We start from the raw sequence: 27,262 nt of genomic DNA on the forward strand, positions 1-27,262 counted from the left end.
CAGCGAGGTTGGGTAAACAAAGCACTGAGGATTGCCTATGCTCTAAAGCTAAAGCATCAATGGTTTAACCATAATTTCAGGCCATACTGTCTGCGCCACCGAGCACCTGCTATATCAACTCTGACTATACAAGCAACTAAAGAATTCACAGCAAAGTAGGATTTGTATCTTCATATATTTTCCATACATACATAATATTTAATATCCACAATACAGTTATGTGCAGGTAAAAAGTCTTACATTCATTAACTTCCAAAGTCAGCTAATATCTCTCTCTACCCAGCCCCAACACTGACCTGCATGAAGACCTGCATGCAATTGTTGGCATAGTATTTTGCTCGGTCGTAGTCTTCTTGCAGGATGTAGAGCAGACTGAGGTCCTGACTATAGTGCGTCTCCATCACCAGTTTCCGTTGCTCCACCTTCATAGCAGCATCCACAAAGCTTAGCAGATCCTGGCTCCTCTGGCCCAGCTGCAACTGCTTCAGCATACTGCGCATCATGTGCTGCAGGTACGTTTCCTGGAAAGGATGCACCACGCATGTAACACAATACTGTACAATATTTCTTGCAATCATACAGCGTTAAGCGTTCAAGTCAAATTTCACCTGATAAAATGGATCATCCCACATCTTGTCCAGGTTGACTGGGGAGCTGTCATCTATGTTAACTGTAGCACAGTACTGCAGAGACTTCCACTCAGTGAGGTGATTATAGGCCTCCAGAGCTGCAATCTCCCAAAAGTCCTTCTCTGCATCAGTTGGGTCCCCATCCTTCCACTCCTCTGTGTTCAGTGCCTATTTAAAAAAAACACAGGCAAACAATGTTAGATATTTTTCTAACAAACAATCAGGTGCCTACAGTGCAAAAAGGCAAAATTAAGCAAGATTTGAACAGGATTAAGCAGTAGGACATGTATTTCCTCCAGATACTCTCATGGTATAGTATGATCTGCTGATGATGCATTTGTGCCCACTGTTTCTCTTTATAAATAAAAGCAGAAATAATGATCTAATAACAGGGTTGATAAGTGGCCGATGCTATAACCTTCTATTTAAAAAAGCTGTATTTGTGTGATTGCTTTAGTCGGTATGTATTACTGAAAGAATGCAAATGCTATTACCATCAACCGCTAATTTTTCAAGGGTGTTACCACCTTCAGAACAGAAATGGGGACTCGAGTCTGTGACTCGTTTAAAATGACTCGTGACTCGCAAAAAATGACTTGTAGACAACAAAAGTCAGCAGCATGTGTTAACATTAGTTACGTGCGACAATTATATATATATGATCCGACATCATTCTGATCGTGTCATTTTCTGCTCTCTAATAACGCTCTGGCCGTTTTAACCCGCAACGCACGCAATGAGTAAATGTTCCAGCCAGCTTCTGGCGTAGCGATGAAGAGTCGCTCCCTACCTTTGGAATCTCACTTAAAATGGTGGAATACCCTACGTAGTGCACTTCACTGGAACAGCTGGTGTGAATGAAATGCTCCTACAGAATTGGCGCTAATGATTGTAAGAACCGCTTTCTGAACCAATCGGACCTTCTGATTTTAATTTTTAGTAAGAAATGCTGTTATTTGTATTTATTTATTTTGCAACGTCACACAGATGATGAAACGCTTGATTGGCTTTCTAACGGGTTCGTGTTTTACTCCACAAGTGGGAAAAGTTTGGAGGTTTTTAATTATAAGCACATTTACAATATAATGGATTATATTCCTAATGGGACAACACAGTTAAAAATTTAATAAGAACATAATTTAATTTAAGAACATAAGCTAAGGTAAGCAGTGGTTATGATTTTTTTTGCTGTGTTTTGGATTTTGGCCACTGTGCCTTGATTTATCGTGCGCTTTTGTTTTGCAATGAAAACAAAACGTATCAGTTTAAGCTTTTAACTGGTACCTAGGAAAGTAAAGGCACTAAGCAAAATGGCAAAATACAGTCGCTAATCTGTTGTTTTTTATCTGAACTTACATACTATTTGTTTATTTTTTATGCTACATTTCCAATATACAGTGTATCACAAAAGTGAGTACACCCCTCACATTTCTGCAAATATTTTATTATATCTTTTCATGGGACAACACTATAGAAATAAAACTTGGATATAACTTAGAGTAGTCAGTGTACAACTTGTATAGCAGTGTAGATTTACTGTCTTCTGAAAATAACTCAACACACAGCCATTAATGTCTAAATAGCTGGCAACATAAGTGAGTACACCCCACAGTGAACATGTCCAAATTGTGCCCAAAGTGTCAATATTTTGTGTGACCACCATTATTATCCAGCACTGCCTTAACCCTCCTGGGCATGGAATTCACCAGAGCTGCACAGGTTGCTACTGGAATCCTCTTCCACTCCTCCATGATGACATCACGGAGCTGGTGGATGTTAGACACCTTGAACTCCTCCACCTTCCACTTGAGGATGAGCCACAGGTGCTCAATTGGGTTTAGTCCATCACCTTTACCTTCAGCTTCCTCAGCAAGGCAGTTGTCATCTTGGAGGTTGTGTTTGGGGTCGTTATCCTGTTGGAAAACTGCCATGAGGCCCAGTTTTCGAAGGGAGGGGATCATGCTCTGTTTCAGAATGTCACAGTACATGTTGGAATTCATGTTTCCCTCAATGAACTGCAGCTCCCCAGTGCCAGCAACACTCATGCAGCCCAAGACCATGATGCTACCACCACCATGCTTGACTGTAGGCAAGATACAGTTGTCTTGGTACTTCTCACCAGGGCGCCGCCACACATGCTGGACACCATCTGAGCCAAACAAGTTTATCTTGGTCTCGTCAGACCACAGGGCATTCCAGTAATCCATGTTCTTGGACTGCTTGTCTTCGGCAAACTGTTTACTGGCTTTCTTGTGCGTCAGCTTCCTTCTGGGATGACGACCATGCAGACCGAGTTGATGCAGTGTGCGGCGTATGGTCTGAGCACTGACAGGCTGACCTCCCACGTCTTCAACCTCTGCAGCAATGCTGGCAGCACTCATGTGTCTATTTTTTAAAGCCAACCTCTGGATATGACGCCGAACACGTGGACTCAACTTCTTTGGTCGACCCTGGCGAAGCCTGTTCCGAGTGGAACCGGTCCTGGAAAACCGCTGTATGACCTTGGCCAATCTTCTTATAGCCCAGGCCATCTTTGTGGAGAGCAACAATTCTATTTCTCACATCCTCAGAGAGTTCTATGCCATAAGGTGCCATGTTGAATATCCAGTGGCCAGTATGAGAGAATTGTACCCAAAACACCAAATTTAACAGCCCTGCTCCCCATTTACACCTGGGACCTTGACACATGACACCAGGGAGGGACAACGACACATTTGGGCACAATTTGGACATGTTCACTGTGGGGTGTACTCACTTATGTTGCCAGCTATTTAGACATTAATGGCTGTGTGTTGAGTTATTTTCAGAAGACAGTAAATCTACACTGCTATACAAGCTGTACACTGACTACTCTAACTTATATCCAAGTTTCATGTCTATAGTGTTGTCCCATGAAAAGATATAATGAAATATTTGCAGAAATGTGAGGGGTGTACTCACTTTTGTGATACACTGTATGTTTTGTGTATATTATATTGACTCGTGACTTGACTCAGACTCTAGCCTAAAGACTCAGGACTTGACTCGGACTCGTATTTTGTGACTTGTGAACATCTCTGCTTCAGAATAACAAACTCAGTTTAGAGCTTTAAGAAGAATTAGATTTTCTAAACATGTTACAAACAGAATGTAACGACACCATACAAACTTACAAAAGAAATAAAGCTCACTACTCCATAATTCAGCCCACAACTATGCACTAGCATTTTTATTTATTTAATAAATTAGTATTTATTAGTATCCTAAAAACATTTCAAAATAATACTGTATAAAGCAATACCTCATTGTATAGCTTTACTGCCTCTGCGTAGTCACTTTTTGCTTCTGACTGCAGTGCAGTGCATGTGATGGGCTTTGTGCCAACCTTCCCACCAAAGATGCCCCTTACAACATCATAATCCCCCAAAGACCTATACAACCTAAAAAAAAGAGAAAGACAACAGAGCCAGATTTGAAAGATGAGGATGGACATCATAACATAACTCTAAAAACAACCAAAAAACAGAAGCAAAAAAGCACATCATGAGAAATTTTGGTGATGTCAGCTGAACCTACTTTGCTAAATGAATCCAGCGCTCTGTGTCAGGGGGCATCTCCCTTCTGCCCCGTGCCCGCTTGGAGGGAGGCTCTTCAGGCATGTTGCTGGAGTGTTGCAGGCTTTCCTCCAGAAGAAGAATACCCACTGGCTGCTGCAAGCTGGCCAAACAGCTGGTACTGACACTGGCAGGCTGTACATGCAGCAGGGCCTTGTGCTGGTAACACATGTCCTGTGAAGAATTTTTATTTATTTGTTTAATGGTTTTGGAATGAGGCCGACAAAATATTTCAGTAAAATATAAAATCCATAATGCGGCTAAACAGTTTTAAAATTATCAGCATTTTCTGAAAAGAAATATTGAAACTATGAAATATTTACTGTTTTGGAGTGGAACACTAAGAATAAAAAAAGTATACAAACATTTTTTTTTGGTTTTGGGTTGCATTGACAAAATTGCTTTTGCGTCGGCTGTGCTATTGTTAGGCCGCTGCACTACCTTGAGCATAAAGCATCTGTGCACATTTTGTTCTGATCTGATTGAACTTTAAGCCAGTTTGCTGCTTTTTAAAGCACCATCAATGGGACAACCTGTTCATATGATGTAATAGTAAGAATCACATTTCACCATATCTGTGCTTTGCTTTCTGTTTCACAAAATCCTGAATATTCGACCTTAAATCTAGCATGACATTATATATACATATATATTAGGGCTGTCGTTAATTGCGTTTATTAACGCGATTAACGTGTTAAAATGTAAATCGCGATGAAAAAAATTAATCGAGATAAAAATTTTACATAACTAATTACGAACTAATTTCATATATGTATGTATGTTTCTCCCATTTTCTCCCAATTTAGTGTAGTCAATTTGTCTTCCGCTGCTGGAAATTTTTTGCAGAGGAGGGTATATTGCTGCTCACGTCTCCACTGACCCGTGTGCAGCCCTTAACGGAACCACCTTACACCCTTGCACTCTGCACAGGCGCCTCTATCCGCCAATAATGGTCCTTACACAGTGTTTGAAGACCCCGTCCACATACTCATTCTCTCCCCGCTAGATGGCGCCCAGCCAACTGGTGGCAATGCCGAGTTTCGAACCAAGGAATTCAGAATCTCTGCGCTGGTGTGCTAGCGGATTATCCCGTTTGTTTGGATTTTAACACCATGTTTGTGTAATTTTATGGCATGATCCGTATTATGTTTAATTCTGCTTATTGTATCTTGCCTTTATATTTTGGGTCCATTATATACTGTATTTACGTTTGTATGGCTGTGAGGTAGGTTATACCGTTCTTGTGTTGTCTTGTGTAAGAATTTCTTTTATCTTTATCTTAATGGGTGTTTGGCAGATTTCACAGGTTGTTTTTTTTCTCCTTTTATCAGGTGTTGGTGGGTTATTCTGGCATGGCCGATTGGTCTATGCGTCATCCTTGGTGTGTCTGGCGGTGACTAGTAAGCTGTGAAGCAGTGAGACGGTGTTTGCCTAGATAACCAGAACTAGTTTTCTCATCCTGGATTCGCTTGGTGTGGCTTTGAAGCTCTTCAATATGATTTAATTTGTCATTGGACTACACAGTTTTATGAATCCTCTTTATTCTTTTGCTGGGGTTTTATCTTCTCTTGTCTTTAAATGATGACACAGAGTTTTCTTGATTTAAACTAAAGTACATTTCATACAAAACTGCATGGGAAGAAACTGTCAATACTGCCAGTAGTGTTTATTATTTCAAGCTTGATGTGTAGCATGTGTGGCAACATGTGAAGCGCAATACGTTTATCACATGAAAGCCTTAGAGTGGCATCAGCTGATTAGCATTTTAAGCATGTTCAGTCCTATAATGCTTACAGATATTCCCAATAAACCGAACTTGGCAATGACCTGCATTTCCTTCTTTATTTGTTCATACCAACAGAACAGTTGGCCATCATGGCTCATTATGTCAAATTCAGCATACTGTACATGGTCCACAGATTCATTTACTCTAGTAGTTAGAATGTGCACTTACCTGCACACAAGCAACAAAGGGCGGGAAATACGTAGTGCTGTTGTACAGAAAGTTGTTCATGTTCTGCAGCAGATCCTTCAGGATCCCCACTTGCTCTTTAGAAGGATGTGATCTCTCCAGCTCAACCAGAACGCCAGAAAACAGGGAACTGAACAGTTGCTTGGCCAGTGTGGCATCCCTCTGCAAAGACGCAGTTATATACAACACATATGGTTAAATGTGAAACAGATTATTAGGTCCCACTATAGGGCAGAATGCCACTAAAATCTTGCCTGTATTGTATTGCAGACTGATGTGTTCTTTAAGTAAGATTACATCATGAAGATTCAACAGTGTACAATGTAAGTACATGAATACATTTTGCTAGAGTAATTAATGTTATTCCTGAGTACACACAAGCTTATCCTCCAAGAGTGAGCCTGAGGTTATTAGAGTATTTTCACTGTACCTGACAGGTAGCAACCTATACCATTTCAGAATGGCCTTGACTAATGTATGCAGGCTGTTAAATAAATGATTGTGTGCAATTAAAGTATTTTACATAAGCGGTTCTCATCCTTATCGGTCCACACCTGTGTCTAAAATCTTTGTCTCTGAACCCCTTGACACAGGTTATGATATTATTCTTTTGCTTTCAGCAAGGATGACAGAAAGTATTGTTTATTAGATTTCTGCTAATGCTTTTATATGGGCCCACAACAGCTTAAAATTAAAAGAAAAAAATTCACTGAATAGAATAGAATGCCTTTATTTGTCATATATACATATACAGCTGTACAGTATAATGAAATTCTTGATTGGAAGCTGGGGTCAGAGCGCAGGGTCAGCCATCAAACGAAGCCCCCAGAGAGGGTTAAAGGCCTTGCACAAGGGCCCAACAGTGGCTGCATAGCAGAGCTGGGATTCGAAATCTCAACCTTTCAGTTGATAGCCCAAAGCTCTACCCACTAGGCTACCACTGTCCCTAACTGCTAATGCTTGCAGAGCTTGTGTAACTGGTAATACTAACTTTCCCACCTGGATCTATTTCGCAAGATCTGACTGAACAACTGAATCTGAATCTTTTGTCGTGCCCATCCGTTGACCTTTGCACTTTTAAGGTGGACAAATCAAGTATTTGCCCATTCTCAAAGAACCAAAATAGGCTATAGGTACAGTGTATGGTCAAAAGTATTTGGACACCTGACCATCAGCTTGCTGGACATCCCATTTAAAAAAAAAAATGGTATTAAAATGGAGTGACTGCTATGTGATCTTTTTAGATCTTCTGAGAAGGCTTCTCACAAGATTTTAAAGTATGTCTGAAGGACTTTGTGCCCATTCACTTAAAACAGCTTTTGAATGGCTGTAAATGGCACATCTAGACCAGCGATTTTAACCCATGATCAATAAATGTTCTCATAAAATGCTGATAAAACTCATACTTTGTAGTGCTGGCTGTAAGTGGAAGTGCTTACCTGTGCCAGGGCCTGTAAGGGTGCAATAAGACTGCTGTACTGAATCTGAATGTCAGGCAGATCTCCCACCCTGTAGCTACGGTACAAGGTGATCTGAGCTTCTTGCCTTAATTTCTGCTCTGCCCTTTTTTCCTACTCAACACAACAGAAAACAAAGTTACAGCAAAACAATGTGTAGCGACAAATAAAACACAGACCAGCCAGTTCTATGTGATTTTTACCCTTTCTGTTCTTTGGGACTGGATTTCTCTCTGTGCAAACTTGATGTTCTCCTTTTCTTTGTCCTTTAGGAACCGTCGCCTCAGCCTTAGAATATCGGCACGTCGTTCCCGTTCAGCTGTTTTAAAATACATTTCATTATAATGTACATTTCACTATAATGCAATATTAGGCAACCCAGTCACACTGGATTATGTGTGCTTGTTCTAATGAGTGTTAGCTGACCTGCACTGCGACTGTCTGTCTCATCGGTAGAGGCAGTCAGTCGTTTGGATCCAAAATCGGAGCCCACAGCTCTCCAAGTTGCAGGCCGTTCCGCTCTTTTCTTTTCAAACACCAGCAGGGACGAAGCAGAGTCAGAAGATAGCGAGTAATCTGCTAGTGTGTCCACACTGCTTCCTGTCAACCAGTTATAACGTCGACCTGAAACAGAATACGATCAACTCATTTATTGGGAAATGTGGGCTGGCGTGGCCTATAACACATATAGTAAAGCACAGTAAAGACAGAACAGAAGTAGTCAGCTGCAACTGGAAGCATAACTGTTAATACCTGCTCCAGGAGCCTGAGTCTGGGAGAACTCGAGAGAGGCCTGGGTTGCTCGGATTTGACCCTTCATGCTGGCTGGCTGCATCCCTGCACTCCCCGACCCCTGTGAGCCTGCTGCCTGGGTCATTTGGGTTTCCATGAACATGGGGGTGAGGACGGTGCTCCGCAGACGCCAGTTAGAGTCAATTGTGTAATCCTGCAGGCAGATTAAATGTAAAAAAGAGGAAGTAGATAACTATTTCCAATTGCCTATGTTATTTAACAAATAATCATTAAACTAAACTTGATAAAAAACCAGGGATAAAACAATTCTAACTAGGGAACTAAGTTACAAACCCCATTCCCCATTCAATAGTTGGAGCCCGGGACAGCTGCACTTGTGGGCTGATCCCATACCACGGTATCACAGGTGTACCATAACCAACAAACACCCAGCCGAAGGTCACACAGCGGCCAGCCGATCCGAGAGGCGAGCATCGCGATTGGTATCGCAGCAACAATGTGCCACAGTAAAACAGCTCACCCACCAGTACAACAGTGAACAAGCACAACCAACCACGTGTGCCGATGTTGACCACCTGTCATCATAACCAATGCCTAACATGGGTCATAGAAAGACATCAATGGACCTTGAATACATGAAAGACAGTCGTCTGGTGTGACTAGTCCTGTTTCCTGCTGAGACATGCTGATGGACAGGTCCACACCTGGTAAAGACCGTATGAAGCCTCATCTCCTGGTTGCAACGTTGGAGTGCTACAGGCCAGTGGTGGTGGTGTAATGGTCTGGGGAGCATTCTCTTGGTATGCCCTAGGACCGTTAGTCATCTTACCACAATCCTTGAATGGTGAATGCTATAAGGACCTGTTAACTGACCATCTGCACCCATATCTTCAGGAGGTCTTTCCCGACAACAGTATGATTTTGCAACAGGTCAATGCCTCATGTCATCGGGCTCAGATCACTCAGGAATGGTTGGAGAAACATGACAATGTATTCTCCACACTGCCTTGGCCCCCAAACTCGCCTGACTGCAACTCTATTGAACATACACTGATGAGCCATAACATTAAAACCACCTCCTTGTTTTTACACTCACTGTCCATTTTATCAGCTCCACTTACCATTTAGAAGCACTTTGTAGTTCTACGATTACTGACTGTGGTCCATGTGTTTCTCTGCATGCTTTGTTAGCCCCTTTTCATGCTGTTCTTCAATGGTCAGGACTCTCCCAGGACCACTACAAAGTAGGTATTATTTAGGTGGTGGATCATTCTCAGCACTGCAGTGACACTGACAATAGTGAGAATACTGAGAATAGTCCACTAACCAAAAACATCCAGCCAACAGCGCCCCGTAGGCAGCGTCCTGTGACCACTGATGAGGGTCTAGAAGATGACCAACTCAAATAGCAGCAATAGATGAGTGATCGTCTCTGACTTTACATCTACAAGGTGGACCAACTAGGTAGGAGTGTCTAATAGAGTGGACAGTGAGTGGACATGGTATTTAAAAACTCCAGCAGCGCTGTTGTGTCTGATCCACTCATACCAGCACAACACACACTAACACTCCACCACCATGTCAGTGTCACTGCAGTGCTGAGAACCATCCACCACCTAAATAATACCTGCTCTGTAGTGGTCCTGTGGGGGTCCTGACCATTGAAGAACAGGGTGAAAGCAGGCTAAAAAAATTATGTAGAGAAACAGATGGACTACAGTCAGTAATTGTAGAACTACAAAGTGCTTCAATATGGTAAGTGGAGATGATCAAATGGACAGTGAGTGTAGAAACAAGGAGGTGGTTTTAATGTTATGGCTGATCAGTGTATTTGGGTTGTGTAATCCGCTCCCACTCGCCTGCAAAATGTCCAACAACTAACAAAGTTGCTGCAGCGAGCATGGGTCAAGTTGCATATGGAGGATGTTCGCCACCTTGTGTTTGTTTGTTTGTTTATTAGGATTTTAACGTCATGTTTTTACACTTTTGGTTACATTCATGACAGGAACGGTAGTTATTCATTACACAAGGTTTATCAATTCACAAGTTTATATCAAGCACAGTCATGGACAATTTTATATCTTCAATTCACCTCTCTTGCATGTCTTTGGACTGTGGGAGGAAACCGGAGCACCTGGAGTAAACCCACGCAGACACGGGGAGAACATGCAAACTCCACACAGAAAGGACCCGGACCGCCCCACCTGGGGTTCGAACCCAGGACCTTCTTGCTGTGAGGCGACAGTGCTACCCACCGAGCCACCGTGCCGCCCCCACCTTGTGTATAAACAAACTACCATCATTAAAATCAGAGAAAAAACAAAGGCTAACAAAGAAAAATAGACTGTAGTTTAAATTGCAGATCATTTTAATAATAGTGATTGGAAAATGTGTCACACTGTGCATAAAACCCTTCTTTGTGTGCAGCTCTGCAGTCATAGTCCAAGCAAAAAGCCCATGCTAACCCGTCCACTTCCTGTCCATATTAAGTGGGATGGTGTGGACTTTAATAACAAACAAAAACAGCGCCCTCTCTTTAAATATCATAACAAATGGTTGTGTAATTGAAACTGTGACATGAATACCTGAAATGTGCACTCGGACAGTGGGAACTCAAACATGTTGCGCGTGTAGTCGGGACTCTGACTGGTCATTTCCAGCAGTAAGTCTGTAGCCAGGCTAAGGAAGCGTTCCTCGATGCGGGATGAGTACAGAGAGTCCAGCACTTTAAGCATTCGGTCCAGCGTAGCAGATGGTAAACGGCTCTCGTGACTCCAGAAGTTTCGTACGTACAACCTTCAGAAACAATTACAAGTCAATGGATTAAAGCACAATGGTTAAATGCTTTAGTATTAGATCAGCTTGGATACAGATGTCACAGTATTACAGTGTTTAAAGGTGATGCTGAACAACCATAATTCTGACAGAATGAAGGACGGTGGAAACAAATAAATAGACAATTTTTTCAGAGTTTCAAAGTTGCACCTCTTAATTTTCCAAAGATGCTTCTAACATCTCTGTATTAGAGCGATGCTGGCTAAGTGAGACTGCAGAATAAACAGAACAATAGTCTAACGCTGTGTGCAATACTCACTGTAAGCCCAGATTCTCCTCCGTTAGACCCTGGAGGAGTGTTTCCTTAGCTGTATCAAGTACTTCTACACATGTATTGTCTGCTCTGCTCTCAGGATCACTGTAAAATAAATAAATAAAGAAAAAAGATCTATGACTAACAATCGCACAGTAAAAAGAGAAGATTCCAAAGAGCTGGTTAAAGAGTCAGAGTGAATAGACTAATAGAATAGACCTGTAGTTATCCTGGATCCACATCAGGATGGCATACATCCTCTCTCTGCATGCAGGTGATGGGTGAGAGACAAAGGCGCAGACTGCCCCTAAAATCTGCTTCAGCTCATCTGGCTTTAGAATCCCCAGGATCTTATGTACAATGTCCAGACACACCCGCTGCCTTGCCTCATCTCTGAGGGACAACAAGAAAAGTCACAGTGTGACATTAAAACGACAGTAAATTCAACCATTCAGTGGCAAAATACAACTGTAAGAAATAACTCCCAGGTGTTCTGGGATGGGCTAGATCTTCTTGGTTCGGACAGCTATGAAAGAAGTTTCCATCGCTGTTTAAAGGCTCATAAGCAGCGACACTAAAGAGGCTTTGAAACATTTTAACATTACCAGTGTAAAATTATACCTGTTGTTAACAATTATAAAGGCCGCTCAGGTGGCGCAGCAGTAAAAACACACGCTAGCACACCAAAGCTGGGATTTTGAATACATCGTATCGAGTCTCAGCTCTGCCTGTCGTCTGGGCTGAGCAGCCACATGAACAACGTTTAGCCTGTTGTTCATATAGGGGTGGGGCATTAAGCCAAATAGGGACTCTCTCATGACTGATGCAACTATGACCTCTGCTGGCTGGTTGATGGCACCTGCACAGAGACGAGGAAGGAGTGCGGATCAGGGTGTGTCTCTCCGTACACAGAGCTGATCCGCAGCTGATCCCGTCTAGTGAAGGTGACAAAATGCATAAGGCTGCTACCCACGTGTCGGAGGGGGCGTGGGTTAGCTTCGTTCTCCTTAATCAGATAATTAATCTCCTTAATCACTAATGCTGGGCTGGCATTAGTGGAGAGGAGGCATGACGCAATCGGGCAATTGGACGCGCTAAAAGTCGGGGGAAAAAGGGGGAGAAAATGCATAAAAACAAAATAAAAAAAATAATAATTATAAACCATTCAAACAATAATAGGCATTGTAAAATACAAACAGCTACAGCAGCAGAAGGAAAAATTATGATTGGCGCCAAACCCTGAATCATGTTTCGGGCAAGCGGTAAAGCAATGAAAACACGCTAGACCAACTGTGCTGAGATCTCGAGCTTGCAAGTGTGAAGTTCAGCCCTGCTACTGACCAGCCGCGGGCCGACATGCAGACATGATTGGCACGGTTGGTGTAAAGGAACTCCAGTGTCCTTTATGGAGCCATGACCTCAATCCCAATAGGCCTTTTTTCCCTTGCAGAAAGAAACAATAATGCAAGCCAGGTCTTCCTGTTCATCAGTACCGGAAACATAATCTTTTGACTAAATTCCCACAGACATATTCCAAAGTTTTGTGAAACGTCTTGCCAGAAGACTGTTACAGCTGCACTACAAAACCAATTTTATATTATCCACTACAAAGCCAACTTTACATTATACATGCTTTTGAAATGGGATTTCAGAGAGGCTCACGGTCAGGTGTCCATGTACTTTTGACCATATAGTGTATGTTACAGCAAAGCATATGCATATATGCTATTATATTGAAGGAAATGTGATTATGAACAGATTCATGTAGCACTAGGGTTTTCCTATTACCAAAATTACCATGACCACCACCATCCGACCCTCCCTTCCTCAAACACGGCCAATTGTGTTTGTGTGGATGCCCAGCCAGGTCACAAGTTCTACAAGTGTGTCATCTGGTTAATGTATACACTGCACATGCAAACATTTTTTGTATGAAATCAAACACTACACACACCTTTGGGCCATAATCTGAGTAAAGCCCTTGGTCTTGAGGTGCAGGAAGATATCCGGAATGACATCAGCACGGGTGAGCACACAATCCAGGCAGTAAGTCTTCAACATGCCATGTAGTTTTGGCAGCAGATAAAAAACATGATTGACGAATCTGGTAAAAACACATTGACACAGTTATCTGGAAGTCTGCATAGCCGGCTGCAACTAATAAAAAAAACGCTGGACATGCTGTTCAACTTACCGATCTAGCAGAGGTGGGAAGTGTTTGATGCATTTGCTCAAACATATAACAAATTTGTCATTCAGATCCTTCTTCTTTAAGTCCATGAGTTTGGTAACAGTTGCGTTTAACAAGCAGGCATCATTTTGCTATTGAAAAACACACATTAACATACGTACTGTTCAGACCTTAATCATGTCCAATACTAGTAGTGCTGAACTGCAATCTGATGTTGAATTGGATTTTGAATACTTTTGCTGTGTGTTTGATTTCGTCTGACAGGACAGTTCTGTTACATTGTGCTTACATGCAAATTAAAGCAAACGGCCATAACAGAACTGTAGTCAAAGGATGGAACATCTGTTTTTGGGCAGTGATAGCTCAGTGGTTAAGGTACTGGACTAGTAAACAGAAGGTTGCTGGTTCAAGCCCCGCCACCACCAAGTTGCCACTGTTGGGTCCTTGAGCAAGGCCCTTAACCCTCAATTGCTCATCGCGTTCAGCTCATTGTGTAAGTTGCTTTGGATAAAAGCGTCTGCTAAATGCTGAAAATGTAAATGTAAAATGTTTTTCCTAACACATCACAGGCTAATCAACTTATGCTATTTTCCATTTGCCATCTCACCTACTTAGCATTTCTATACAATGATATCCTAATACAGCATTCTATAGCTATTTAAAAGAGCATGTGACAAAGCATGGTGAAATGTTAATTGTTTAAATGCATTATGCAGTGTTCAGGTTAATTATTTATTTGCCAACCTGCCTGTAGGTTACAAACAGCCCTGAGGCAGACAACACTTAAGCTTGGCTAGTGTAAGGATGCTTTTATCAAACTGGACTTGTAATAAAAATAAAATAAATGGGATATGGTCGATGTTTAAAAAAATGCACTATATACATACATCTTGCCTGTCAGTCATGTAGTTTAGGGTTAACCCAATGATTTCCGCAGCAGCAGAGTATACATCTTTATATCTAGTGAAGGACAGGTTGTTGGCCAGGGATTGGAAGTACCTGCAAAATATTAAGTCAAGTTAAGAAAGAAAAATTCATACATTCACAAACAAGTACACTGATACACTGTTGCAGCTGGAATACATGATTGGGAAGCATCCACTCTGAAGACTTTAGTACATACCTGTCATGCTCAATGCCACATGCAGGATCATACGGGGGAAGATGATTGGCCAACACAATGCCTAAGAGCTGCAATCCAACAGAGTTGTCTTTACTGTTGGTATCTGTTCCAGAAAAGTGGCCAAATATCAGACTGTAAGGAGAAAATGTATCAGTGCAAAAGAATATTACAGCCATTACATTTACATTTTCAGCATTTAGCAGACGCTCTTATCCAGAGCGACTTACAGAAGTGCTTCCAAATGTGCTTCCAAGTGCTTCTATTATGTTTTAAAACTGAGCAATTTTACTCTGGGTTCTTTCCTACCTGTACGGAATGTGCAGACAGTCTTTCCAGCATTCCACTATGGTACGAATGATCTCCAGATTATGCCTGAACACGGCCCTCTTGTTGTGGAAGCAGTTTTTCATTAGAAACTCTATCAAACGATTGGCCAGGACTTCATCTCTAGTGTTACCCTAAGTGGAGAAAAACATAGATAAGACAACAGTCAACAGCAGTCAACAGTAATCTGCATAGCCTGCTTATATTTCATTTACCTAACTACTGACAAACAGGACAGAGTGATATGCTGATACACTAATAAGGCCAAAAGTATGACTGTGAGCTAACAACAGCCACTCTTCTGAGGTTTCTCACTAGAATTTGAAGTATGTCTGTGGAAACTTGTGCCCATTCACTCAAAAGAGCATTTATATGATCAGTGATCAGTGTCAGTGATTTCCTGACACTGTCAGGAAAAGTGATGTTTTTTTCAGCTGTACAGACATACTTTACAGTTTCCTGACAAGCCAGGATGTCGTACCATGACAGTAATCTTTTCAACTCACAAATAATTACATACCTTTGGAGTAGCCACACTAATCCAAGAAAGGACAGTAACCACAATGTCCACCACCATGAAGTGGATGCCCTCTCCTCCGTTGTTACCAGAAACCACCAGCTGTAAAAGTGGACCCAACCAATGTTTGGCATAGGGACGGAACACCTGTGTAGAAGTGAGCAAACAAGTGACCAAATGACTTTGGTTAAAGAGTGATTAAAATGCTTGAGCAAACTGCTGTTTTCTGTGACAAAATTGTAAAAATTCAAACACTTTATGATTTGATAAATTGCAATATGGGTTGCCACAATGTGCTTACAAATTAGTTCCTGATAAATCTTGTTGCATTTTCAGTTTGTACTGTTTTTACCACATGTTTCATTTAATTTAAATCTGCTAGCAACAGTGATGGATGTATACAGTACAATTGGAGGAACAATGAACAAGCCATTAAATAGCCTAAAGAACATAACAGAAGACAGGATATTCTGGAGAAACACTATCCATATTTTCATTGGCACCCTGCTCAGGGAATTCCTGCCTGTGCTTTCCAGTGGAACCGGAACCGCTGCAACACTGACCAGGATGAAGCAGTTGATGAAAATAATGAAAATAATAAGCTTAGCTCTTCTAAAACATGCACACTGTGTACTGACTAGCCCAATCCTAGTGATTCACAATAGAACATTTTTCATGCAGTTGTGGCAGGGCATCTGATTTCTTTGTTTAAAAAAAAGAATCTAGAACAAACTGGAACCAGCAAGTGATACAGGCATTCTCACACAACTCTCATAATCAGCTTTGCTAAACTTACACAGCTTACCAGCTAATGATGGTTATCTAGATAAAAATGTGTGCAATTTTACCTAATACTTTGTAACTGTGACAACAGTGATTTCACACAATAACCTTGCATGCTTGGTGGCGCAGTGGTAAATTATGGTAGCCCACTACTGCTGGACAGTACTTCATTTCTTTTAGTGCTGTTTTGATTACCATTTGATGCATGGCATGTGAATTGAGACACAGCCCTTCGCTACCAAAGATTTCATTTACTCATCCCTACCACGACATTAATCAAAGGTGGTAAGGCTGATTTGACGATTTTGAGGAACATTTATAAAATCTTTAAAGTAATGAATTTAATACTTAATTAGGTGTGTATGTATAAAAATGCCAGCTGTTACCTCTTCAGTGTTAATGATCAGTTTGGCGATGAAAAGTCGGATGTTCAGAAGGGTTGATGGATTCATCAACTTTCCATGCAGGAACTTCATCCAGGGAGGAAGATCAGTTGGTATCACACCCTAAAAAAAATCGAACTTTAAACACACTGTATGGAAAAAACGTACTGGACACCCTGTCTAATTTTTGAATTCATGGGCTTCAGCCACAAAAAATAGGTGTAATGTACCAACTATACAGAAAATTACATGCTTTCAACTTTGCAGCAACAGCTTAGGGAAGGCACTTTCCTGTTCCAGAATGACTGTGCCCTGTGCACAAAACATCGCTATACAGACCTAAAGAAAAACTTAATTTAAAGAAACTCCACTGGCCTCAGCTCCACTCAACAGCTTTGGAATGAAATACAGCATCAATTGAGGCTTTCTTTTTTTTTCTTTTTTTATGCATTTAGCGTAGTCAATTTGTCTTCCACTGCTGGGGGATCTCTGATTACAGTCGAGGTGGGTATATTGATGCTCACGCCTCCGCCGACCCGAGCGCAGCCCTTGGCGGAACCCTTTTTCACCTATGCACTCTGACACAGGTGCCTTTCTATCTGCCAATCACGGTCCTTACACAGCGTTTGAAGACCTCACCCACCTCATCCAGTCATCCCGCCCTAGCAGAACCGTGTCTGCTGCAGGCACTGCCAATTATGCCCGCTAGATGGAGCCCAGCCGACCGGTGGCAACACCGAGTTTCGAACCGAGGAGTTCAGAATCTCGGCGCTGGTGTGCTAGCGGAATATCCAGCTAATCCACCTGGGCACCCAAGTTAAGGCTTTCTTGACCAAAATCAATACACAGCCATACAAATGCTCTTTTGACTGAATGGGCACAAATTCCCACAGACATACTATTAAGCCATGTGAGAAGCATTCTTAAAAGAGTGGCTGTTTTTATAGCTGAAAGGATCACAGAACATACAGGTCAATCTATTTTTATATCATTAGTTTTTTTTAAATGATATGTCCAACAAGCTGTCCAACAAGGTGTCCAAATACTTTTGGCCCTAATGTATGATAACATATACACCTTATTTTCAGTACTGGTATATATTGAATGCTAAATATAATATACTGTAGAATGGTAAAAACAGTGTACAGCAGCGAGAGCTGAATCTCATATCTCACATACTTCCTCTACTTTTGGCGTAATGTTGTTTCTCTGCATGTGGTGGAACAGGGCAGTCATGGTGGCCATGCACTCATGCTGGTTCAGCTCATCCATCTCCAACTCAACAGCCTCATCGGGAGACAGATCCTCCATGCGGTCCTTACAGAAAATAGCTTTACATATAAATGACTGTCTCGTGCATCTTATAGAAACCTTATTTCTATCTCTAGTTTATCTCACCCTTGTCCTGCTGCTGCTGCGATGGGCTGCTGGATTCTGGGAGTTGTAGGAAAAGCTTTGGACCCCAGTAGAGAAGTCAAACTGACTCATCTCCTCACTGAGACTACTGTCAGCCATGTAGGACTGAGAAGAGAGGTATACTGGTGCATCTGGCAACAAGAGTGGGTGAAAGATGTCACCTAAATCATGCATTTGTAAAATATTGATGTATAATATTAATGCGTTTTCTTACTTTTACTCTACTTGGCTTTTGTTTAAAAGCACCCATTCCACCAGTAATTAATTAGCTTTTATTTACACAGGGCCAGGTATCAACTAGGCAAATTGCTGTAACAATCCCAACCTAGAATTTTTGACCCTGTGAAGTTCACACTCCACACCCTAACCAAGGAATCATAGGTACATTACCAAGTAAATATTCATGTGTGTACACATTTCCAGTAAGTGTACTGCATTTGCATGTTCAAAGACAACAGGCTTGTAAGATTCATGACCCACTAACACTGATTATTTTACTCCACTGTGACTCTCTTTTTTTAGAATTTTTTAATGCCACATTTGCACATTTGTGATACTGACGACAGTAACAGCAGGTGCATTAAGACCACCTCCTTGTTTCTACACTCACTGTTCATTTTATCAGCTCCACATACCATATAGAAGCACTTTGTAGTTCTACAATTACTGACTGTAGTCCATCTGTTTTTCTGCATGCTTTGTTAGCCCCCTTTTCATGCTGTTCTTCAATGGTTAGGACTAAAAAGTGCTTCTATATAGTAAGTGGAACTGACAGTGGGTGCAAAAACAAGGAGGTGATTTTAATGTTATGGCTGATCGGTGTATGTGCTTTCTGTCTAGTACTATTGACACATTTAAAAACTGTTTCTATATTATCTTGAATGAGGGTTTCTTTTAATGTTTAGGCATATGTAGGCTTTGTCTTTATCTGTTGTATTCAAAGCATTCAGTCAGGAAATGTTTTAGTGATGGGTGTCTGATAAACTAATATAATATAATATAATAACCGCACATAATGTGGGGTCTCCCCCTCTTGGCGAGTTAGTCTGGAATGGCCTGTTCTACATCTAGAGTACAATTCTCCTTTCAGATGATTCATAACGATTTGTTTCTCTGGTAGAAATACATTTCTAAATGTGATTCGTGCTGTGCAACCCTCCCATATGCAGCCTAATTTAAAAAGGTTAGACAGGGCTGTGTCTCAATCTGCAGCCCTCACTCTAGGCGTACTTTTTAGTACTATAATATACCATTTAGGCTACACACAATTTTCAGCATGTGGATGTAAACATGCAAGAATTTAGAATTAATTCTAGATTAGATCCTCACTCAGTGAAAGAGCTTTAAAACTGCTTGTGTGCCCTGTGGCTTTTCTGCTATAATACAAAACAGAAGTTAGATTAGCTACTCTAAATTCTTTCTCTCTCTCACTGCTGCCACCTACCACCGTCCCCTCTGACAAGTGCATAGCCACCAATCTCTTCTTTTCATCTGCTAGGACCAGAGTCTCACAGACTACAGGGCTCTCGACTGGTCAGCAGAGGTTGTAATTGCCCAGCAACAAGTATTATTATTTTAGCCATTGTCTCTCCACATACAGCCAATCGTGTGTCTGTGTAGTCGGCTGACTGATAGCAAAACTTTACCTTTGTTTTCTTCACTCACTTCCTTTCTAATCATTACATATTTCTTCTTTCTTTCAATAGGAACCTGTAAATACAAATTAGGCCATAAAGTGCAATGAGAACAACCAACACTTCACAAAACAAACAAAAAAGAAAGGTTAAACAATACTTACATCAATCTCGATGGGAAAGTTGTACGTCCTTTGTGTGTCAATGAGGTTGTCAAAAATAAACTGATTCTGTGCAAACAATGGGCAGAAAGTAATACAAGGACATGCAGAACAACTGACTGATAATACACAATAACGCATACACTACACGATTACACTAGCCCACTAACACTGAGATCCAAGTTCAAATCTCAGATGTGCTATCGGTCAGACAGGCTATGTTTACATTTATGGGATTATGCTGTTGCTTTTTTTCCAAATTGACATACAATTTGAAAGAATTAAGGGTAAAGATTTTGATTAAGGGTCCAACAATGGCATCTGGGCAGTGGCGGGGCTTGATCACTAGTCCAGAACCTAGTCCTGTATCAGTACCACTGCCCTACACAGACATGACTGGCTATGTAAGCCCTGCAGTGGCTTAGCGCCCTGTCCAAAGTGTTCAGTCCTTATGCCCAGTGTTTTCTAAAAATTTATTCAGCTAAAAATTAAAGATAAAAATGAATTACCTGCATGCATTACACTGTAATGCTTTATCAACACAACATTTACATTTTCAGCATTTAGCAGACGCCTTTATCCAAAGCGACTTACTGTACAGTTACAGTATACAAGCTGAGCAATTGAGGGTTAAGGGCCTTGCTCAAGGGCCCAACAGCGGCAACCTGGCAGTGGTGGGCTTGAACCAGCAACCTTCTGATTACTAGTCCAGTACCCTAACCACTAGGCCACGGCTTGCCCAACAACAACTGTCCTAGATTAAAACCGTCTCATGTATTCAGTCATGATGAATGCAAGTCCCCACCTTTTCTGGTTTCTCGGTGAAGAGAAACCCCTGGTAAAACTTTGTCTCGTTAAAGCAGCAGCTGATGAGTGCAATGCCACAGTTGTACGCTGCACAGTGGTACTGCCTCCTTAACTCCAGCAGAGCCGTCTCTCCTGCCATGTTCTCTGTAAAAGCCTCAAAACATGTCCTGCAACACATAAAAGAGACTTTTTCAACAACTTAAATACTCAACTTCCATCTTTCCCAGGATTTTCCCCCTTTATCTCCAACCCCCGATCTGATCAAGGAGAGCCTTTGACCAAGCTAGGCATCTGGGGTAAAAATCAAGTCTTCCAGTGCAAGTCTGGTATAATACTGAAGCAGCCAAAGAAATAAGAAATAGTACTATAATAGTATTTTTTAAGTTACATCACAGGAGATACAATTAATGACCAAAAGTATGTGGACACCTGACCATGAGCTTGACATCCCATTTCAAAACCATGGGCATTAATATGAAAATTGTTCAAAACAGTCTAGGTGCCTATCTACATTTTCATTTACATTTTCAGCATTTAGCAGACGCTTTCATCCAAAGCGACTTACACAATGAGCGGAACACGATGAGCAGTTGAGGGTTAAGGGCCTTGCTCAGGGACCCAACAGTGGCAACTTGGTGGTGGCGGGGCTTGAACCGGCAACCTTCTGTTTACTAGTCCAGTACCTTAACCACTGAACTATCACTGACCCCTATCTATTCTGAAACCATGTAATTCACTAAAACCACTTTGTGCTGCATACCAAAATCACAAGAAAAATAGGATTTTAATATTAGAGTCTCAAATTCCATAACTTTCCAAACATATCAAAATACTGCAAATGCATTTTTTTATAGGTAAACGTGTGTAACTATATAGCACATGTTAAAAACGTGCATGTTTCTGAAGATCTCCCGTTACAGGTCTTCAAGGGATCATTTGTCTCCTTCCTGCCCTGTCTTGAACATCCACGTCGGTCACACCAACCACTAAGTCTATACTAATGCTATACTACTTATAAGGCACCCAGGTGATATTCCGCTTGCACACCAGCACTGAGTTTCTGAACTCATCGGTTCTAAACTCGGTGTTGCCACCGGTCGGCTGAGAAGAGGAGGGCTGTGCATGTGTCGGAGGAGGCGTGTACAGCGACGTGCTCTCCTCGGATGCAATCGGCTATCTCTCAGCAGCGGAAGACAAAAATGCAGAAAATGCTTTAAATAAATAAATAAAACTGCTGTACTACTTATAGCCTACATACTCATTCTAAAGATATTTCTGTCTAGCACTAATTACAATTAGAACAGCTAAGGAAATATCTGTCCTGAAAATAATCAACTGGGTCTTTATCCTACAATAGTAAATACTGTAAAATGGGTATGTAGATTATAAAGTAGCACTACATTAGTATATCTGCCATTATTATTTTGCAAAAGTTTCAAATATGAGCGAAAAAACATCGTACTTACTTGAGCAGACTTTTGGACAGTTCGTTTCCCTCACCCTTGGCTGGACCACAAAAGGCCTGGTTAATGGCTGAGTCTTTTGAGTAGACCTCCTCTTTTGGCAGGCGAGAGTAAAGCAACTCCAGCAGCCTACAGCAACCGATCTTCATGATGATTTGAGTCTCGAAAGTAGATTCGACAGACTGGACAAAGGAAACACATTACAAATTCTATAAAAATGAATTCTTTAAAAAAAATAACTTAATTCAGCCAAAAAGAAACACTGCTATTTTCACCATCCACCCACTTTAGAAAAGCGAGCCTGTAGGCTACTCATGATGTTAGCCACGTTGGTGATGAAAAACTGAGCCAGCGCTTTAGCACTACAATGAGTGGCCAGTGGGATGAGCACTCGGTCCAACAGGCCCATGAGCATAAAGTTCATAGGAACATCTTTGGATTGGAACATCTCATAGATGGTGCAGAGAAGGAGAACTTGGCCTTCACAGCTCGACCTGTTGAAAAAGTTCAAAAGCTGTAAATACTACTAATACACACACAGTGCATGACAGCATTTCTGTACTTACTGTCTCACAATTCTCTGGAAGCATGTCTGAAAGAGGTCCTCCATGAGGTGCTTTTTGTCTCGACATAGGACTTTAGCCATTAGCTTTAACAGAAGGGGGCTCTGGGATAGCTCCAGTGCATCTAAAAACTGAAACCAGCAATAGATATTACTCAAATGCAAAAGAAACAACAGGTGGGTTTACTTAACATTCATTCATTCATTTCTTTATATTATATTTCATTTGTATAACTTTATTCATTAGAATATGTGATTGTTAATTCACCTGAATCTTTGATCATATGTATTACATTTTGTAAACATAAACACAGCTGGGGCAGAGACATGTTTATCACTGTGTTTTTCACCTTTTCTATTAATGAGATTTTAATTGTTTGGAAACAGAGGACACTAAGTGTAGCAGTTTTGCAGGTGATTTTTTTTTCTCTATTCTTGTTAAATATGAAACTTTAAAGCTTAACAGTTTGTGGTTGCTGTTGTCTAATTGTCCTCTTTACAATGCACTATACATTTTCAATAGGAGACACATGCAGAGCACATGCACATGTAGAATGAGGCCTGGCATTGTCTTATTGAAACAACCACAGATTTTCAGGGAAAAGATGTCGCCTTGATAGTAGCACGTCTTTAAAATCGTAATATACAGTGTATCACAAAAGTGAGTACACCCCTCACATTTCTGCAAATATTTTATTATATCTTTTCATGGGACAACACTATAGACATGAAACTTGGATATAACTTAGAGTAGTCAGTGTACAGCTTGTATAGCAGTGTAGATTTACTGTCTTCTGAAAATAACTCAACACACAGCCATTAATGTCTAAATGGCTGGCAACATAAGTGAGTACACCCCACAGTGAACATGTCCAAATTGTGCCCAAAGTGTCAATATTTTGTGTGACCACCATTATTTTCCAGCACTGCCTTAACCCTCCTGGGCATGGAATTCACCAGAGCTGCACAGGTTGCTACTGGAATCCTCTTCCACTCCTCCATGATGTCATCACGGAGCTGGTGGATGTTAGACACCTTGAACTCCTCCACCTTCCACTTGAGGATGCGCCACAGGTGCTCAATTGGGTTTAGTCCATCACCTTTACCTTCAGCTTCCTCAGCAAGGCAGTTGTCATCTTGGAGGTTGTGTTTGGGGTCGTTATCCTGTTGGAAAACTGCCATGAGGCCCAGTTTTCGAAGGGAGGGGATCATGCTCTGTTTCAGAATGTCACAGTACATGTTGGAATTCATGTTTCCCTCAATGAACTGCAGCTCCCCAGTGCCAGCAACACTCATGCAGCCCAAGACCATGATGCTACCACCACCATGCTTGACTGTAGGCAAGATACAGTTGTCTTGGTACTTCTCACCAGGGCGCCGCCACACATGCTGGACACCATCTGAGCCAAACAAGTTTATCTTGGTCTCGTCAGACCACAGGGCATTCCAGTAATCCATGTTCTGGGACTGCTTGTCTTCAGCAAACTGTTTGCGGGCTTTCTTGTGCGTCAGCTTCCTTCTGGGATGACGACCATGCAGACCGAGTTGATGCAGTGTGCGGCGTATGGTCTGAGCACTGACAGGCTGACCTCCCACGTCTTCAACCTCTGCAGCAATGCTGGCAGCACTCATGTGTCTATTTTTTAAAGCCAACCTCTGGATATGACGCCGAACACGTGAACTCAACTTCTTTGGTCGACCCTGGCGAAGCCTGTTCCGAGTGGAACCTGTCCTGGAAAACCGCTGTATGACCTTGGCCACCATGCTGTAGCTCAGTTTCAGGGTGTTAGCAATCTTCTTATAGCCCAGGCCATCTTTGTGGAGAGCAAGAATTCTATTTCTCACATCCTCAGAGAGTTCTTTGCCATGAGGTGCCATGTTGAATATCCAGTGGCCAGTATGAGAGAATTGTACCCAAAACACCAAATTTAACAGCCCTGCTCCCCATTTACACCTGGGACCTTGACACATGACACCAGGGAGGGACAACGACACATTTGGGCACAATTTGGACATGTTCACTGTGGGGTGTACTCACTTATGTTGCCAGCTATTTAGACATTAATGGCTGTGTGTTGAGTTATTTTCAGAAGACAGTAAATCTACACTGCTATACAAGCTGTGCACTGACTACTCTAAGTTATATCCAAGTTTCATGTCTATAGTGTTGTCCCATGAAAAGATATAATGAAATATTTGCAGAAATGTGAGGGGTGTACTCACTTTTGTGATACACTGTACACCTTCTTGTTAACAGTACCTTCACACATATGCAAATAACCCCCTGCTGTGGGTACTGACACACCCATACCATGACAGATGACGGCTTTTGCTTCTTTTCCAACCTTTTTATTTGAAGTCCATTGCAGGCATAAAATTCTATATGTGTTAATATGTACAAACTAGATCAGTGATCAAGTTGATTAGGGAACATTGGAAATCTTTTCTTACTACTTTTGTCAGTTAAATAAAGATGATCTGGCCGCTCAGGTGGCGCAGCGGTAAAACACACACTAGCACATCGGACCTCGGATCTCGAATACATCGCATCAAATCTTAGCTCTGCCATCCGGCTGGGCTGAGCGGCCACATGAACAACGATTAGCTTGTTGTTCATATAGGGGTGGGGTAGTAGTAAGCCAGATAGGGTCTCCTCGTAATTGATGCAACTGCGACCTCTGCTGGCTGATTGATGGTGCCTGCACAGGGGCGGGAAAGGAGTGCGTCGATCACTGTGTCTCTCCGTACACAGTGCTGATCCGCATTAGCACTCGCCTAGTGAAGGTGAAAAAATGCATACGGCTGCTGCACGTTTCGGAAGGGACGTGGGTTAGCTTCGTTCTCCTCAAATCAGAGTGGGGATCAGCGTTAGTGGAGAGAAAGCATGGCGCAATCAGGCAATTGGACGTGCTAAAAAGTTGGCAGACAAATGGGAAAAACGCATAAACAAAATACAAAAAAATTTACAAAATCACAAATTCTTCTTTTATTACACTTTAGAAAATATCCCGACTTTTCTGGAAATGGGGTTTGTGTTTACCTTACCAACAGTCAGGGACAAGTGCTTAACTACTTCATATTCGAGTGGTCATGTGCTTTACACCCCTCCAACTAAAATGTGGATTTGTTAAAAAATAAAAACCTGATCATGACCGCTCTTGCAGTGCTAGTGTAGTCTGGCACTTCATGGCTGAGCCACTGTTACTTTTACACTTTAGAAGCGTCCACGGCTTACCAGCTGGGCAGAAATCTGACCAATGGTTGGGAAAAATTATATATATAACATACCTGTATATACAGTGTATCACAAAAGTGAGTACACCCCTCACATTTCTGCAAATATTTCATTATATCTTTTCATGGGACAACACTATAGAAATAAAACTTGGATATAACTTAGAGTAGTCAGTGTACAACTTGTATAGCAGTGTAGATTTACTGTCTTCTGAAAATAACACAACACACAGCCATTAATGTCTAAATGGCTGGCAACATAAGTGAGTACACCCCACAGTGAACATGTCCAAATTGTGCCCAAAGTGTCAATATTTTGTGTGACCACCATTATTATCCAGCACTGCCTTAACCCTCCTGGGCATGGAATTCACCAGAGCTGCACAGGTTGCTACTGGAATCCTCTTCCACTCCTCCATGATGACATCACGGAGCTGGTGGATGTTAGACACCTTGAACTCCTCCACCTTCCACTTGAGGATGCGCCACAGGTGCTCAATTGGGTTTAGTCCATCACCTTTACCTTCAGCTTCCTCAGCAAGGCAGTTGTCATCTTGGAGGTTGTGTTTGGGGTCGTTATCCTGTTGGAAAACTGCCATGAGGCCCAGTTTTCGAAGGGAGGGGATCATGCTCTGTTTCAGAATGTCACAGTACATGTTGGAATTCATGTTTCCCTCAATGAACTGCAGCTCCCCAGTGCCAGCAACACTCATGCAGCCCAATACCATGATGCTACCACCACCATGCTTGACTGTAGGCAAGATACAGTTGTCTTGGTACTTCTCACCAGGGCGCCGCCACACATGCTGGACACCATCTGAGCCAAACAAGTTTATCTTGGTCTCGTCAGACCACAGGGCATTCCAGTAATCCATGTTCTTGGACTGCTTGTCTTCAGCAAACTGTTTGCGGGCTTTCTTGTGCGTCAGCTTCCTTCTGGGATGACGACCATGCAGACCGAGTTGATGCAGTGTGCGGCGTATGGTCTGAGCACTGACAGGCTGACCTCCCACGTCTTCAACCTCTGCAGCAATGCTGGCAGCACTCATGTGTCTATTTTTTAAAGCCGACCTCTGGATATGACGCCGAACACGTGGACTCAACTTCTTTGGTCGACCCTTGCGAAGCCTGTTCCGAGTGGAACCTGTCCTGGAAAACCGTTGTATGACCTT

At 41.9% G+C, this 27,262-nt stretch overlaps 1 protein-coding gene across 1 annotated transcript in view; it reads right to left on the bottom strand.

The window, feature by feature from the left end:
- prkdc (protein kinase, DNA-activated, catalytic subunit) overlaps positions 1-27,262 on the bottom strand; it is an 80,057-nt gene that overhangs the window by 17,602 nt on the left and 35,193 nt on the right. The window contains exons 40-66 of the mRNA XM_062993526.1: positions 22,861-22,988; positions 22,581-22,788; positions 22,298-22,476; positions 20,830-20,998; positions 20,028-20,093; positions 19,876-19,939; positions 18,212-18,360; positions 17,993-18,130; positions 16,817-16,936; positions 15,651-15,794; positions 15,113-15,264; positions 14,807-14,938; positions 14,571-14,682; positions 13,687-13,814; positions 13,447-13,596; positions 11,712-11,885; positions 11,499-11,597; positions 10,990-11,200; positions 8,405-8,597; positions 8,078-8,275; positions 7,855-7,970; positions 7,634-7,765; positions 6,177-6,356; positions 4,185-4,396; positions 3,910-4,048; positions 609-797; positions 297-521 (exon numbers count right to left, since the gene is read on the bottom strand). Coding sequence (XP_062849596.1) covers positions 297-521; positions 609-797; positions 3,910-4,048; positions 4,185-4,396; positions 6,177-6,356; positions 7,634-7,765; positions 7,855-7,970; positions 8,078-8,275; positions 8,405-8,597; positions 10,990-11,200; positions 11,499-11,597; positions 11,712-11,885; positions 13,447-13,596; positions 13,687-13,814; positions 14,571-14,682; positions 14,807-14,938; positions 15,113-15,264; positions 15,651-15,794; positions 16,817-16,936; positions 17,993-18,130; positions 18,212-18,360; positions 19,876-19,939; positions 20,028-20,093; positions 20,830-20,998; positions 22,298-22,476; positions 22,581-22,788; positions 22,861-22,988 — 4,107 coding nt within the window. The remainder of the gene's footprint in view (positions 1-296; positions 522-608; positions 798-3,909; positions 4,049-4,184; positions 4,397-6,176; positions 6,357-7,633; positions 7,766-7,854; positions 7,971-8,077; positions 8,276-8,404; positions 8,598-10,989; positions 11,201-11,498; positions 11,598-11,711; positions 11,886-13,446; positions 13,597-13,686; positions 13,815-14,570; positions 14,683-14,806; positions 14,939-15,112; positions 15,265-15,650; positions 15,795-16,816; positions 16,937-17,992; positions 18,131-18,211; positions 18,361-19,875; positions 19,940-20,027; positions 20,094-20,829; positions 20,999-22,297; positions 22,477-22,580; positions 22,789-22,860; positions 22,989-27,262) is intronic.

Source organism: Trichomycterus rosablanca, chromosome 4, assembly GCF_030014385.1.
Source record: "Trichomycterus rosablanca isolate fTriRos1 chromosome 4, fTriRos1.hap1, whole genome shotgun sequence".
Lineage (NCBI taxonomy): Eukaryota > Metazoa > Chordata > Actinopteri > Siluriformes > Trichomycteridae > Trichomycterus > Trichomycterus rosablanca.